This window comes from Mchenga conophoros, linkage group LG9 (assembly GCF_057382185.1).
Source record: "Mchenga conophoros isolate Kocher_MC1m ecotype Shallow Benthic linkage group LG9, M_conophoros_male_GT1.1, whole genome shotgun sequence".
Lineage (NCBI taxonomy): Eukaryota > Metazoa > Chordata > Actinopteri > Cichliformes > Cichlidae > Mchenga > Mchenga conophoros.
In genome coordinates, this window is record NC_140534.1 from 22,720,730 (window position 1) to 22,738,268 (window position 17,539).

Here is a 17,539-nt window from a genome sequence, read left to right on the forward strand (position 1 = left end):
GGCTAATTTGAACTAAAATGCAGGGAATCAAATATAAAGTAATCTAGAAAAAGATTTACAGGGCAATGGATTAGAAAAGTAGCAAGAACTAAAATCTAACCAGATTCTAGAGTTCAAACAGAAAATAGAGACAATAATATAATCTTTAACATCAGCACCAAAACTGTGTGTTGGGAACTTCATTACATGGGTTTCAATGACGGAGCAGCTCCAGCAGGTGAAATGTGCAGGTGCCCCAGTATGTCTGTCCATATAGGTCGCATCATTATTGGCTGAAAGCACCTTTTTTGTACACTCTGTGGCTTAATCAATGAATCAATGCAACTGGCAGAAAAACATGCCAGCATTGTAATAAGGGCCTGATAAGCTTGGAAGCAGAGGATTTTGATGGTTGGACACCTCTGAACCTACTTAAACTGATTCTGGATTCCCACCACTGGTAATAATATAACAACAGCAAAACAGAAACACAAGATTAGAATAAACTCATTCTTTGCTGCTTCGCTCGATGCACAGGTAATCATCCGTTTTGCAACATACTATGGCCAAGATTTATAACAAAGACAATTTTTCTTTTCATTATGTCCTGAAACGAGTGACTGGGCCCATGAACTTAGCAGAAAAGTGTTTTAGATGTCAAGATTGAAAGCTGTTTTCCAACAGACTAGAAGTGTTTTTACAACCACAGCTATTGCCATCAGCAGGTTTGTGGCTGTTCTGAACTGAGGAGCTACATCCATGTTTTATACTGTCTACAGATAGGAAGAGAAGCAATATCTAGTAAATATTAGTGGTTTTAAATCGCATTTTAACTTGTGGAGGGTTTACAATCATAATTATTAAGCCTTAACGAATTGGTTGCAACATAACTGTGGAGTCAGAAATGCATCTAGCATAAAAATTGAATGACTACAAATGTAAATGAAATGTAAATAAGAAAAATTTAGTTAATCCATCTAACAGCTTTGTTGGTAGATGGACTTTTCCCCAAATACTTTAAAGAAAGTATAAAGCCAACTCTAGGAAGCATTTTAACTGATGTTTTGTGGGTTCGTGTTGTAGTAATTTACTAAATTAATCAGCTTAAAGGCAGAACGCTAAACTAAATTACAGCAATTCTGTTTTCTAACCTGAACTATTTTGGCTGCAAAACTTGAATCCTAAAGAAGATAAAAGTAAACTTCCCCAAAGTTAAATGTTGTTTTCTCCTGGCAGCTACAATGCCTAAAATAGCCTAAAACATGCCACCATTACCCATCACTGTTGAAACTTTAAACCCTTTATTCCTCCTGTATTTGCTGTTCGTCGTCTCTGTGGTGCACTAAAATTTTCGATTGGTTTAGATTCGCTCACACGGCGTGCCATTTTGTTGCCTTGACCCAGCTGCTGACGTCTGAGCGGCTTCTTCTGGGAGGACGCTCTGGTCTTCCAAAGACTGGGAGAGGTCATGGACTGGTTAACGCGTTTCCAACTTGTTCCCACCAAGGTGACTCACTAACCAGCCTTGAGTCTGCCGCCTTGAAAGTGAGATGTAATTCAAAAGCACAGCACTTGTAAATTAACCAAAAGGCAGCGGCATTTAAAAAGCTTAACAGCACTCTTACACTTTAATTTTGCCTCAGTGTACGCGAAGGCCTGCTGTGCTCGTAATTGATGAAAGAGGCAGAAAGATTTTTATCAAAGGATTGGCAACTATTCATCTTTATTTGAAGAGTGCTGAAAGGTTAATGCCTTGTTTACACAAAGTTAGAAAAAACATAATTTAAATAATGAATTTATTGACTCCAGCACAGATTGTAGCCAATAGAAAATTAGCAGAAACACTCTAGTGCCTTGCGATCAGTATTTCCATCAGGATTGTTGTTAAAATTCTGTTCAGCATCTCTGCTTTGTTTGCAGAGGTTTGGCAGTGACAAGAATCCCAATACAACTACTGAAAAAATCCCAGTGTTTGTTAGCTACGCAGGTAGCTTTTCTCCAGCTTGCAGGTGCTGTTTATGAGAAAAAAATGTACTTTCAGCAACATTTGCTATATGTAAATAATAAAAGAAAGAAATATTAATCCTTTAAAGGTTATGAGCAGCTCCGAGGATTTAATAAAGGGAAAGCAGAGCAGTCTAGCTGCTATCGAGGTGTTGTTGCGATTCTAATAATGCACACACAAATCTAGCAGGAACACTGAGATCAGACTGAGCAGAGTTTAACATGGACACGCGGGGCTTGTGACAGCCTCTGAGCAAATCTGTTCCACTCCCCCCTTCAACACACTTTTTACACACAAATTAAGGAGTGTTAGAGGATATATTGATTGATATGTGACCTTTCTCCAATGTGTACATTGGAGATGTGCTTTAAGGCTGCACTGTCTGTCTGTTGTTTTTTTCTTTACAGCTGGCTCTCAGCAGCCACCGCCTAACATACCCAGACAAGTGGGATTTGATTAACTGGCTGCTGAGCTGTATGTATTTTGCCACAGCCCTCTGTCATCCAATAGATATCAGGACTGAGTGGTAATCAAGCATCTCATAGTGGTAATAAATCAACAGAGGCGATCGAAATGTGCAGCAGTATTAGGATTGATATTTTACTACAGCACAGATTATAAACATGGTGAAGTCTGCATCCACAAGCAGGACATCTTGCTTCAGTGGAAGTTGTCTTTTTTCATCCTTTATGCTGCGTGGTTTAGGATGTCTTCTTTTTTGTGGCACTAGGGCACAAAATGTGCATTCCCCCAACCTGTTGGCAGCGGTTTCTGGAGGCTGCTCGGTGTCACTGGGTGAACTGGGTGGCAAACAATGCAAATCAGCAAAAACCTCTTGACATTGCTTTGGTTGCAGAATGCTGTGGTTGTCTGTAGTTCTCTCTTAGTTTCTCTGCAAATACTTGCTAACTAAAAACTCAAAAAAGTGTCAAATGAATTTTGAAACAGGTCGGCACAACTTTGACTCGCCATTTCCACTCTCACTTTTCACTGTTTTGCTATAGTTCGGAGAGTAGCTGGACAGGGTTAGTAGACAAGTCACTTCCATTCAAACTATGACGTCAGCAACGTGCTAGCGACCAAAGCAAACACAAGGATGTTTTTGCCACCAGTTGGGGAAAACACATCATTCCATAGCAACAGGTGGTTGCCAGGGGGTGATCACTGACAAGTCTGTAGGTCTGCGTGACTGGGACTTCAGCAGTGACTGCCATGAAGTTAATGCCACATTAACTTGTCCACCAGTGCAGTATGCAAAACCTCTATAGAAGCAGGTGCAATGTATTTGAAGCCGTTACCATAAACCAGGGGTGGGGAACTCCAGGCCTCAAGTGCCGGTGTCCTGCAGGTTTTAGATATCACCCTGGGTCAGCAGATCTGAATCAAACGATTAGTTCATAACCAGGCCTCTGAAGAACTTCAAGACATGTTGAGGAGGTAATTTAGCCATTTAAATCAGCTGTGTTGGATCAAGGACACATATAAAACCTGCAGGACACCGGCCCTCGACGCCTGGAGTTCCCCCACCCCTGCCATAGACTGTATATGAAAGATCAACCCAGTCATCACACAGTAGAAACGCTTTGGACGTTTTTAAGCCTCAATTTTAATAATTTGGCTGCTTTCATTTAATTTTTGGGGACAATTTTATTTAGAATTTACAGAAATTTCACTTAAAAACTAGAGCGTCCTGTGCCGTACCATATTGTCCCCAGACATACTGGTATAAATACATTTTTACATGGTCACAAAAAAGTGTAATATTATGATATCAGTGGTTTATCAAGACCACAAGTTTGTTTCATAGCCCACACAATGACACAAGCCCGAGAACATCTGAGAGCGAGAGCGGGTGCCAGTCTTGAGCGGTACTGCTTCATCAACCTCCAACAAAGTAGGCTACACTTTGTACACTATTAAAAAAAAAACCTGTTCCTGATAAAGGTGGAAACAACAAACTCGTTTCACCACTTGAAAAAAACAAAAAACACCAGGAGTACCACTAAGCTATGAAGACACACGAGGAGGTGCTAGCAGACGGTGATGTGCGACCCAAAAGTAAACAAATGACTCAGCAGAGTGTCACCGGAGCGCTCACTCACTGCACTCAATATGACAGAAAGACCAAACGATGGATGGGAATTACTGATGCAGTTAAATGATGGAAAAGCAGCATTATGTGACAATATAAGAGTTGCAAAGTTCAGTGACTTTAATTACTCTACACTAAAGTGTTAAGCTGTTGTTTTATACTTACAAATTTCCAGAGAAAACACTACCTGGGCTACATTTCTGCTTTTGACGTATCCTTTATCACTATAAATAATGGTGTGTCACTACTATTGCACTATAATACTGCTGCTGCTTGTGGCAATAGATGCGAGTTCAGATGAGGTAGTCTGTCATCACTGACAGCAGCTCATTGGAAATGAAGGATGGAAAACGCCCTTTATTTTATTTGCACTAATAAATGCTGCTGCCTGCAAACTGCATTCACCATAATTATCATCATTGCAAATTTCCTTGAAATTTTGTGATATAATTTTGGGGCTACAGCCTCCACCCCTAGCTGTCAGTACAATTAACTACACAGAAAGTCATATTATTTATTGGATAATTCCTTGAAAAACACCAGTACAACTTCCGACACCCACCCCAGAGGTCCTTGTCAGTAGTTCGAATTAGCTCGCACACAGCAGCCACCCGTCAGATAAAGTGGGAATGCCCCTGAAATTGACGTGCGCATTTTTGAAAATGAATGTGGATAAAGTTCATTCATTCATCTTGACCCTAAAATTGTTCTGTTACAACCTTTTACTCCTTTTGAATATGCCAAGTAGGCAATACTTCCATAAATACATGGACGAAGAAAATGTAAATTTGATGCAGAAATATCTGCTGCTGACAAAAACGTATGAAGAAGAGGAGTTGGGAGGTTCTCTTTGGTGCTTTGAATTAAACCACAACAAGTTCATAGTGCCAGTGTGGGCAGTTATGTTTACAGGTGTTAAGCTACTAGATAACACATTAAGGGAGCAAACAAGTGATCAAAGACCTTCTTCTGCACAAACATATCTGCAACAGATTTTCACTGTAAGATATTTTACTCTGGGCCAAAGCAGAAGAAGGTATAGTCAAACACCTCATGCATGTATGTATATGAGTTTTCTAGTAATGAAAACTCCTCTGCCACCAAAATTGCTAATTAAGTTAAAACTCATATAAGGACGAGAACTAATATGACTGCCAGACTAATAAAAACCCGGCTTTGATGGCTCTCCTACTCTCAGTAAAGGTCACAGTGCATTTTTCGTTTCTCTCAGGATGTCTGAGTCATCTTGACTGGTCTGGTGGAGGGTCAGGCCGAAGCGCCGGCCTTCAGCTCAGCCTTTATTGACACTTCGTATGAGGAGCCCTTCTACAATTCACTAAGGGCTTTGACTCATCTAATAAATGGCAAACCATTTATTGGATGAGTTTTCATTGTGCAGTACATCCCCCTCTTCGTGCACATGGCAGCACATGATGGTTAAATAAGCATTTGGTGTGCTATTTGCAAAGCCTGTTTTTCCAAATTAATAAACTCAACAGCTGCAGCATTCAGTACGAGTGTAACTGATCTGACATTAACAGTTCTGCCATCATCTGTTGCTGAATATAATATATATCTATTGATTCTCGCTAATAAAGCGCATACGGTGTTGTAAAGGACCTCTTCTCAGCCACACAGCTGCTGGAAGTCTTGTTTTCAGGATGACATGAATCGCAGACTGATAAGCTATTCGAGCGACGCTGTTTTTCAGATAGTCTGGGAAACTGGTATTTTTGAGTTTTTAGTTGATTTCACAATTGTACCCTTGAAAGTGCAAGGAAAAAAACGTAAAACAAAGCAGGCTGTGTATCCATGGCTTGGGTTGCTTCCACGGCTGGTGTGATAACAGGCGGAGGGTGGATTTTCTTTGTGATTCAACAGATGCTCAGAGGAGTGTGTTGGGAGCACGGCGGCTGGCTGTTCCTGTGTCTTTCCAGACAAATGTCGGCAGCTTATGAGAGGAATGAAGTCAGAATTGTGTCAAGATAGACGTGTCGAGACGATACATCTCGTTAGGCTCTCTTCAGTTCAAGGTGAACCTTGAAGATATTCTGGGTCAAGGAGGAGGAGTGCCGCCAGAGAAGCGAGGAAGGCGACATGTTCCAGGGGAAGTCTGCTTTTCTTTTAGACGCTAAAATTAGTTTATAGTTCAGTAGAGGCTCTTTCTTCCTCTGAGACTTGTCAGGTGTAAGAACATGACGCATTTGGACCTTTACGTTGATTAAAAACACAAACAAAGAAGGTGTTTTCCCGCTTGCGTGCCAACAACAGTGCAAAGAACGTGCTCCTTTTTGCACTCTCTCTCCTCTGCACACACCTGACACGGCGAGTGTTAAAAACGTCATCGGTTTTTACAAGGAGGAGTGGACGGCGTTTCTCAAGGTTCAAATTAACTGGTGTTGGTAAAGGGGTCAGAGTGAAGGTCACCTCTGTGTGGCGGAGCTAAGATTTATAATGAGGACAATAACACAGTAATGAGGATTCTGAAAGCTGTGAGCTGAGCACAGGAATTAATCTATACTATCTCAGCTGTGATTAAAGCAGTAACGTTCCGGTTTCACCTTTGGGGGATGCTGATTAATACTCTGGGCCATTTCTCAGCAGGAAAGGAAAATGACTGTTTGAAGGGAAAAAAGCAACAGAAAGATGGGTGTTTTCCTATATTTGTGACCAACTGTCTCATTTGAAGTACATTAGTAACATATATGAAGAGAAGAAAAAAGGTGACGGTGAGACAGCGGAGGCTCGAAGCGAGGAGGAGGTTTAAACCGTGTCTGCCGTCTATCGTGATGGGTAATGTGCGATCGTTTAGGGCCAAGAATTTGGCATTTTGGTCACCACCTTGGTGTTTTGTTGGTGTCAGAAGTGGTCGTGTTTTGATAAGAAGCTGTAGTGCTAAGTTAACAGCTATCATAAGCTAGCTCAGTATATCATGACTTTAAAGCTTAATACAGTTTAAATAGGGGACTAATGAGAAAAAACGACTGTTCGTACGTGCATCCCTCCATCTTCTGCCACTTCTCTGGGATCAGGTTACGATGTTAACACTCAGCAGAGACGTCAAGGCCTCCCTCTCCAGGCTACTACCTCCAGCTCATCAGGGGAAACACCGAGGCTTTCCCAAACCTGCTGAAAGATACAATCTCTCGACTGAGTCTGGAGTATGCCCCGTAGCCTCCTCCCAGTCACCTTCCCTGAAACCCATCAAGGAGACATCCCAGTCAGATACATAAACCACCTCAACTGGCTCCTTTAAACCACAACCATCCATCGAGAGAAAAACGTTTTTTCTAACAGGACATAAACATCCGTATTTCTGTTTATGGCACTAGTTGGTAGCATAAATAGTTTAAAATGAATGTGTTTTAACCCCCTTTGCGGTCACCCTGGGGGCCACAAATTTAAATAATGGGACTTGGATACCACTGAATACCTCAGCATTTAAAATCCACCTGAATATAGACTGCCTTTCCTTCTCAATAGCCTAATATTGATATTCATCTTGCAATGGGGGTGATTATGCAGAAGCACGTAAGGTAAAATATTAGAGGAGGAATGCTATTTGTTCAGTTTATGTTGCATTATATTTACTTGGTTTTTCCAAACTTAAAGTCAGCTAAGAGAAGGGCTTTATGTGTTTTTGTATGTGTGATTATGTGTGTTTGTAGCCTTGCCACTAAGGGCTCTCCTCAGTGTAAAGAGGCCTGGCCAGTCCCAATTTATACACACACCCTGTTTATTTTGCCCTTTGTTACGCACTCATACACATCAATGCCCGCTCCGCTTTATGTCGTCATTCTTTTCAAAGGTTCTCTCAGCGCCTGCTGTGCTCATGCCCTACTATATATAAGAGGAGAGGTTAATCAGCAGATGCACACCAGGTGTGCCACCCTCCTCAAACGAATCACTTTCCCTCCTCTCTTCACAGCTGAGCCAGAAAACCACACCCCACTGCCACAGTGTTTTCACTGAGTCAGAAATGTGATGCCTTTGGGTGTCTGCACCAACTGCAGCCATAAAAATCCAATCCCTCAGTGATGAGAGGTGTTCTGACCAGGGAGCGGCATGGAGACAGTTTCATATCAATTTCCTCTCATCTCATCTGCATCTTAAGGCGTTTAATTCCACAGGTGGTACAGCTGAGTAGTTTCATTTTAAGCTGTGAAATTACCACTCAGGCACATAAATGACTTGAGGCCAACAAAGATGTCATTTCACTCCCATTTGCATGTCATCGATGTCACATCTGCAGGACAGGAAAGTCCAAACACCGAGGCGTGGTACTGACCTGCACTTTAATCGAGGTTCAGCTGGCACTCAAGAGTTAAACCTTTGTCCTCACCTGCAGGATTAGATATTCCCCTCAGGGCAGTTTGTGCTGGTTCACTTCGAGCTCTTTGGAACATAAGAAAGAAGAGGCTTAGCTGTTTCACTCGCTCCACTTCTGCTTTTCAACACTCAATCACACCTCAAGAGAAGGGAGAAAATCAAATGTCTGAATCACTCAGTGCAGGTCGGGAAAAAGGTCAACCCGGCCTATTTCTGGGTCCTCTGTTGCCGCAGTGATGCTGCCATCTTTAATTCATAGCCGTTGTCTGGGCTGTCGCCTGGAGCTGGCAGCTGAGTGACTGAGAGTGACCTGCCTGCCTGGGAATTCTGAGGGAATTGTGTCTGGTTACACTCCTCTGGATGCCAGGTGGTTTCACATCAGGATCTCTCTTCAGTCAAAGTGACCCCAGAGTCCCCTCACTTTGACCCCCAAGCTCCTAATTCAGGTTAAAAACTTTTAGATTTAGTTTCTGTTAAATGCTTTGAACTAAAGAAAAAGTCCCACAATATCTATATGTGCCATCTTGCTAAAAGGAAATATTTTACCAAAACACAATAAAAAAAAGATAATTACGCTACAGGTTAAAAAAGCTACGGCTAAAAGCTAATTAGCTTCGCACAAAATCTGTAAACAAGGGCAAACAGCTAGCTCTGTGTTAACTAAACATGCTAAGCTAAGCTACGCTAAGCTAACTGGCTGCTTCACAAACATTGGGCACACAAGAAAGCTCTCACCTTAGCCTTGAGAAGAAAACTGTTCCTTTAAACATAAAAAGGTTTTTTTTTTCTCTAATGCAGTGATAGAAGTGAAGCCTCAATGGTAGAATTACTGTATTTTCTTGTGGTGTTAAAGTGAATTATTCATTTTGTCCTTCACCCCAGAGAAAATAGTTTCCTGATGAAATATGGGTGAACAAAATGTCACTGTCTTATTTAAACAACTGTTATAGCAGCGTCCTGCCATGTTCAGATGAAAACGTGTGGGGGGGGGGGGGGGGGGGGGGGAATGTATAAAAAACATCGAGGATCGTGATAAGGTAACCAGAGCTCAGTTGCTGACACATAGCATGCAGCTTTTGACAAGAACAGACCTTCTGGAGCAGAGAAAAGCTTGGAGCCATCTTTAATTTTAGCAGGAGAGCACCTTAATGACACAAGCTGTTTAAATCTGCGGACATGGTGTCAAGCTGATGCTAATTTGCTTGCAGGTGATGTTCTTCTCTGCTGTCCCCGCTCCAGCCACGCTCCCTTTTCAATTCACTTGCACTTTTATTGCAGTTGTCACCCGCCGCGCTGTTCTAAAATGGCTTTTTTGGCTGACGGTACAGTTGTCTGTGATTTACAAAAAATGAGCCAGGCGTCCTTGGTTGCACCTTATATCTATAATAAAAGATACTTTGGTGGCCCCAGAGAGTGAATGAAATATGCCCTTAACTGCAGCAGGCCTCGGGATTGGCTGTTCTCGCTGCCAGGCTCCCAGCGTTCTCCTTGGCCCCTCAGACATCGCAGATGGTACCCGAGCACCGGCCAACCACCTGTGAGGGAAAGTGGATGATCAGGCCTCTGACTTCTTGTTGAGCTTAGGGTTTTGCCTCATAGGGACATAGTTAATGTTCCGGGCAAGGTCAGCCAATCACAGCCAAACGTTTAGAGACCTAAATGTGCACTGGGATGTGTACTTAATAGCATTATAATGCTCAGGTGGAGATTGACTGTCGGATAATGTGGTTATATTGTTTTCTAATGAGAAACGTATGTAATTGCTTTTCCTCAAACAAGCCTTTCACTCCTCTCTGATTTCACACTCCCAAGGGGAGATACGCACGCTGCTGTGTCCCAACACGCAGGTGGTTTTAGTTATAGGTGAATAGTTTTTTTGCATGTGCCTGTGCTGCTCCTTGTTTACTTACACGGTCGGTGCACTTGCTGCCCTAAATAGCAGTTACTTGTAACAAAGTAGACAGGACACATCCTCGTAAAGTGTTTCTGTGCTGCATGTAGAGGTCTCAGAAAGGGTAATAGATCCCGTCCAAGTTCCCATTGTTGCATGCTTTTCTGAAGGTGTCATTTATGCAAAGTCTGCACAGCATGTTTTAATGTCATTTTGAAAGGCAGACAGAGACAAACAGTGACTGTAGCACATGTAGTTATGCACTTCTGTCTGATACACCTCCTATTTTACCGTCTCTTGAGAATACAGACCTCTAACTACCGCTGCATCTTGTTAAAAAACTGTGAAGTAACTCCTGTGACCTTCTGGAGTCTCCCTTCATACAGCATTTATAAATTAGGTCACAAAGCATCTATTTTGGGAGCAGAAACTTCTGCATATTTACAGCAGTTGTAGTCGGCTCTCATCTAGTGCAGCTACTAACAATTACTTTCATTATCTTTAAATATTCATATTAGTTTCTAAAGAGTCCTGATTTCTTGGTTTTTTGCATATTTGTCACACTAAATCTTATAAATCATCAACAAAGATAACCTGAGTAATACAAAATGCACCTGATCCTGTGTAAAACCTAAAGCTAATCAAACGTTTGTGGCTGTGAGTCTTTTATATCACTGTTGGGGGGATTGTTTAAAATTCCCCCACATTGGAGGGTTTTGGGTATGAACGGGCTCCAAAGCATCTCAATCAGATATGAGTCTGGACTTCGACTGGGGCGCTCCAAAACCTTAATTTTGATTGAAAACACAATTGCTGGTATGTTTTAGATCATTGTTATAACCGGCATAACTAAGATAAGTGATAACAGTGTGAAAGGTGAGCATATATGACATGTTTTTACTGCATTGCTCACATGGGTCGAAGGAAAAAAGTCACATGCTTAAGTTAAAAATCGTCTAAAAAGCACAAATCATTTCCCTTTAAATCCGTCTGTAACTGCACTTACTTGACTTGAAGAACGGCTACAGATAAGCCATGATTGATCTGTGACGAGGCTGACACGGCCTCAGTACTTAATACCAAACGTAACACTTTTTCATAAAGGTCATTGTGTTTGTGAAATTATCTTGTAGGCCTTGGGTTGAATAAAAGAGCGCGGCTGTTCTTTGTCAGGATGCGTCATCAAGATATAGCAAGGACTCCTTTTTTTTTTCTCCCTCAGCATCGACAAGTCCTTTTTTCTGCCTGGGGTAATCAGCAGCATCCACTGTGATTGCATTTTAATTAAAAGGCGCCATTTTAATCATCTCGCACGGTGTTGGAGAAAGGGGCTGTGCTGTTATCAATTCTATGTCCCTGCCTATCTCACACGCAGACACACACACACATACTGTCTGACTAACTATGCTCGACTGGACGCGTTATTAGTGGAAAGTTGTAATTAATATTGAGAGCTGACAAGGCTTCCCAGAGAACCCCATGAATTAAACAGGGAAGTGATGAGGAAGTAAAGTTGAATGGACTGACACTAATTGCGGAGTGCTGAGATGTGCATGGTCAAGAGGGATTGACTCTTCCAGCTCTAAGTGACTGCTTTATAAGTTTGGTGTAAATTCTTCTTTCACTTACCTTCAAGCTAAATGGGAAAGTCTTGGTAAGTTAAACAAAGTCGTGCGAAAATTAGGGCTGGCAGGTGAATATTGTTTGCACGGTCTATAAAATGTCAGAACTTCATTTTTTCTCAAGCCCAAGGTGACGTCTTAAAATTGTTTCATTTGTGGAAACAACAAACTGACAGGAAGTGATGCCTAATTAGAAAAAGCAAAAATCCTCTCAGTTTAGAAGCTTTAACTGTAATCGTTAATCAACTATCCAAAATGTTTTAGTTAATTTTTTCTGTTGATTGATTAACCAAGAAATTAATTGAACTCTAATTAATGTTCATCATCAGAAAGTCAAATGACTCAGTCGAGAGTGGTAATGGCCCATGCTTCTCCAGCAAGCACTCGGCGACAGTGGGAAAGAAAAACTAAATTTTAAGCTTTTAAGGAAGAAACCACCAGCAGAGCCTGGCTCAGTCATCTGCCCAGACTGGATGGGGGTGAGGGGAGAATAACAACATAAAAGACACCCTGTGGAAGAGAGCTAGAGGTTAATATGGTGATACAACAGGTGCAGGCTACTGACACGATCCAGCACATATTAGCAGGGTGCAACAGGCTAGCAGGGAGGGCATACATGGTACTGGAAATTGAACATCCGTGCTGGGTATGGCCTGGAGATCCCAAGGTCAAAATAGGCCACGCCCCATTGGTTGGTTGAGAATGACCGAGCCCAGATGCTGTGGCACTTCCATAGAGGATAGAGCTGGACAAACTGTTGATGGCTAACACAGTGGACATAGCAGTGGGAAGACAGCCATAGCGACAGATGTAGCTAAACCAAGTGATAGCACCGTTAAGAAAAGGAACATGACAACATTCAATATTCATTCACTCACAGTATACATAAAGTTTTGAAATATATCAAAAGATATCAACAGAAAAAACAGTATCAGTATCGGTTCATTTAATTTCTACTCAGTTCAACAAACAGCTGTACAGTACAACACGTGCAGGTGTACGTCAGTCCTGGTCCTCACTCAGGTTGTGTCATTTTGATATATGCTGGGCAGCCAGATAGGCCCCGTGTCCTTCTCCTTGGACTGCTTCTAATTTTGTCATGTTGTTTAGCTCACTGAAATACAGATCTGAATTGGTTGAAGTAAGTGGTCCTCACGTCACTGAGTAATTTACATCTTAAGAGGTAATGCATCTGTGTTTCAACCTCACCTGTCACAGTTTTGTTTCTGTTTGTATCTTCCATTGCCGGTTTATGGTCACTGACCTTATGCCTGGTTAGAATGTTTCTGATTTCTGCCTCTGACAGTCAACGGATTTTCTGCCATTTCATAATCTCTCTAATTTGTTTTGGCTTTTAGTCCATTCTCTCCAGTCTTTCTGATAGATTTCTTCGCATTGTGTGATGATTTGGTTCACTCTGACTTGTGTTTGGTAAGCAGTGCTGTTGTGAGACTTGTTGGGGCGTGTTTGTGTGGACACAGTCTCAACACCAGCTGGCATAAGTGGCTCTTGAGGGATTGAGGGTGTCTTGGGGGGATGGAGCTCCTTTGAATGTTAATTTTGAGCAAGTATCTGCCTAATTCTGCTCGACGGGCATTTGTTGAGTTTTTCTTTGTACATGATAACCAAATCTCCATAAACTTTTCATATATAATAAAGCATGAATGTGAAGAATATGTTTGCAAAGGACAACATTTGTAATCCGATGAGTATTGACCGCCTGCACGATAAAGAGTAACTTGAGCAAAAGTGTAACTGTTTGGGGCTTTTTTAGATTTTTGTTAGCCTCTTTAAATGTATCTGTGTTGATAGTAAGCAATGATTGGAAAGTGTTAGCCTGGATATGATTAGACCCAGTGTTCACTTGCATTTCTGTACAAGTACAAGTACAACCCTGCCATATTAAAATTGATAAAACTGTATGAAGTTTACCATTAACATTCATATGGATTTTTGTTTCAGGCCTCTAGTCTGGATGATTCACTCTACTTGTCACTCTGTTTTTGGTCTCCACCAACTCCACCAAATGTGGAAATATTTGGCTTTTTATCCGTCAGATCCGTCAGGGAGCACACAGAAAGTTTATCATCTGTTTATTTTCTGCCGCAAACCTTCTGATATAAGACAGAAACCCAGGTTTTAAACCATGAGCATTAGAGTTGTGGTTTTAGTTATTTGTAAATTGCAAATATAACTGAAAATGACTCTTCCAAAAATATATTGGTGCATATACAGGCATCCTTTAGCCTATAATGTGTCCATTAAAATGAGGTATATACTCGTTATGATGCAGAATAATATTCAGGTACAATGAGTTGGAAAAGCAATTCATGGTCTTGGTTTTAGAGCAGTAAGTTCCTTTTCTTCAGTTTGGGACATTCTGCCTTTTAGTTTTGTTCCAGAGAGCTGAGCGACCTTACAGCTCTGTGTTGATGCCCCACTCTACATCGTTAAATAGCAATTTTGCTGACACATTGAAGCCATTACCTTGCAAAAGAGTAATTTCATAAAATGTGCCCTCGACTCCTAAACAAAATGGCTGCGCACTGTGCCTGTAAGTTCCAGTTCCCACGCAGATTAGCCTTTAATAATGCAACAGAATAATGACCTGCACGTCCAACTGGGAGAGAAGAAACTTGAACAAACTTTGGATAAGTAAAGCCTGAAAAGTTCCTCTCTCTTCCACACCTGTCCTTATTATCTGCCCTTTCTGTGCCAATTGATTATCCGACATCCCGCAACTATCTCTTCTCGTTATTAAAGAAGTCTGACAGACACCGCTCCTCCTACTCAGCCTGTTCTTCATTCACGGTCACAAGCTGCTCGTTGCTGTCCATCGAGGCCACCGGGCCAAGAGGGTGCATCCAATTCCGTCACTCTGCATGATGAGCGGAGGGAGGGGAAAAACAAAGATAAAAGAGTTGGAGAAACAGGACTGAGGCTCAGCCTAGTTGTTTGCAGACTCTCCGTGTGTTACCAGCACTGCAAACGCCATGAAGTGGTGTATCATGAGCTCAATGAACTAGCCTAAATCTTGTGCTCGGTGTAGTTAATTTTGATCCTGAATGTGCGAACACCTCCTCCGTACAAGACAGAAAATTACACTTTTTTTTATTTTGTTTTTTTTTTGTTTTTTTTCACGCCTCAGCCTTTTCCTGGAAATGTGTAAATGTAGAGGATCACCTGTGCAGATCGGCGAGCAGAACAATCAGTCCTCTGTTCGCCGCAACTCCCACATGAGAGAGATATGAACACAGGGAACAGCTACTCATAATGCTTCTGCCATCTGTTCATTTATTAGTCTGGAACACCCATTCTTAGTCCAAGCATTAAAGCTCATTAATATTCATGCAACATTCATAAATGGAAGCGCTGCCCATGGATTTGGGGTGTCAGTGTCAGAGACAGCTAGGGGAAGTCACACTAATTGATGATTGATGGCTCTGCCATTAGCGGCAAAGCCTAGGGCTAGAGTTAATGTAGTCCTAAGCTGCACTTTTATAGCTCTGCCACATATTTAGAAAATGTAGCTAATTTGGCATTGCATTTTCTCCGCAGCAAAGACAAACACTTTAACGACTTGAGCTGCTTTCATTTCTTGTCTCCTCTTTGTTTCACCTTCTCTGACCTCCAGGTTGCCTGTTTGAAGATGAGCTCTGTACACCCTATGAGTTCTGCGTCAACGGTAAGTCCACCTTCATGTACACATACCTCTTTTTATCATATACAGGACACTTGAAAAGTTTTATCAAGTTTATCCAAAATGAAGTCCTTAGTCCAGTCACACAGGCATAAAGACTCGCTGGAGACTACCAACTGCTAAGGAAAGTTGTGTATTACCCAACATGTTGGGAAGTGGTTGGTGGAGACTTGCTGTGGTGACGTGCAGTTTGCATAGAAGATGCTCACTTGTCAAGAGTGCTTGCAAACTGGTTAGTAAAACTGTGAAGAAAGCAATACAAACTGGAATCAGAGGCCGTCAAAGTAAAGGTTGCACCTTTTGAAACATGTTGGTTCAAGCAAAAAAGCAATACGGGTAACTTTACTTTAAAGGCAAATGCTCTCTTAGTGAGCAGTTGGCAAATGTTTGCAGACAAGTTGGCATCTTCCATGCAAAGTGTGGAACGCAATCACAAAGAGGGTTTTGATGCAGCATCCACTTTGCGACCAATTTAACCCGGCATTCAGTGAGGAAATAGACATTTCATCCCTAATGACTGGAGGTTGCCAGAGGGTTGCCAACCAGTCTATAGGCCTATATGACTGAGACTGTAATTATCATTAAAAATGACCATAAAGCTCTGAAACCAATCATTAAAAAAGGTCTTTAAAAAAATGCTCATTTGGGTTTCTCACATCTAATCAAACAAATTGTGGGAGGGAGGCGTGGTTGCAGACAGAACAGACACCTCAATAATCGGCTGGCTATTTATCTTTTTATTGGTTTTTGGTAATGTCACTTTAGGTTGGTTGTGGGAGATTCGATATACAAAAGGTCAACAAATAGTCATAGCTCACTAAACTTTGTTTTAAACTGTGTGTGAGAAATTATTTTGACTTTTATATCACAGCTTTTCCTCCATGATTTCTCTTTACGCCTAATTTTTTCTTTACAGGGAATGAGTACCAGAAAACAAAGGTCTGGTCACTTGATCATAACTGAATCACGAACAAAAATAATACTCTGGTATTCTGATGTGTTTCGGCTTTCCTTATTAAAAGCAGCTTTCTCTAGGCAAGCATGCTCCATATGAAGCTAGTACAGTATTGTGCGTGTCTGTGTTGCAAATTGGACTCTGTTTCAGAGGAGGAGGAAGGAATTCAGACCCCTGGTTTCTTATAATATTAGCTGGTTGTCTGTGGTACACAATATTATAGGAAATGCAGTCTGCTAACTATAAAGCTCTCAGTACGACGGTGCTGTATCTACACCAATTAGCTGCAACAATAAAATCCAACACTGTAGTTTCCTTCATAAACCAAAACAGAATTGGCCAGTAGACATGGACGCTTGCTCTCTTGGGGGTGGCCCGGGGTGTTGGACACACTGACACTGGCCGTGAATCCCTTGGGTCATGAAAATCCTGATGGAGTGGAGCCTCCATGAGTCAAACTTGTGCCAGCAAATCCTCGTATGGCGATCGCATTGGGATGCCGGGTCAATGCCTTACACTCTTTACTGTGGTAAAATGTCAATTTATCTGCTTGCAATGCAATGTTTAAGTTACTGGTATCTGTCAGCATAACATTGACGTGAATGTCCACATCCAAGATATTCAAGCGAAACGTCGCATGGGAACAAAATGCTATTGGGTCCACCTGTCAGCTGTTTTAATGTTGGTGCTGATCATGAAACTGGAGTTGTGCACCAAGTGAAATTTTGGAGTCATTGCTGTAAGTGCTTGTGTTTTAAATTTTGTAAATGTGAGGTTCACCAAAGTGGAGTTAAAGTCTCAACATCTCCGAACCTGCAGATAAAGCCTTAAGCTATTTTTAATCGCTCACAGATTTATATATAGATAGATGGAGACTGAAGGTCCTGCTCACAGCATTCTTCTTAGTTTAGACATACAGCATGAGTCATACTTAAGAAAAGCTTCAAAATTGAATGTGAGTCAGGC

At 41.6% G+C, this 17,539-nt stretch overlaps 1 protein-coding gene across 2 annotated transcripts in view; it reads left to right on the forward strand.

Moving 5' to 3' along the window:
* Positions 1-17,539, forward strand: part of ptprn2 (protein tyrosine phosphatase receptor type N2) — a 151,741-nt gene that overhangs the window by 3,274 nt on the left and 130,928 nt on the right. For both annotated transcript variants that reach the window (XM_085286999.1, XM_085286998.1), the window contains exon 2: positions 15,553-15,603. In XM_085286999.1, coding sequence (XP_085143125.1) covers positions 15,553-15,603 — 51 coding nt within the window. The remainder of the gene's footprint in view (positions 1-15,552; positions 15,604-17,539) is intronic.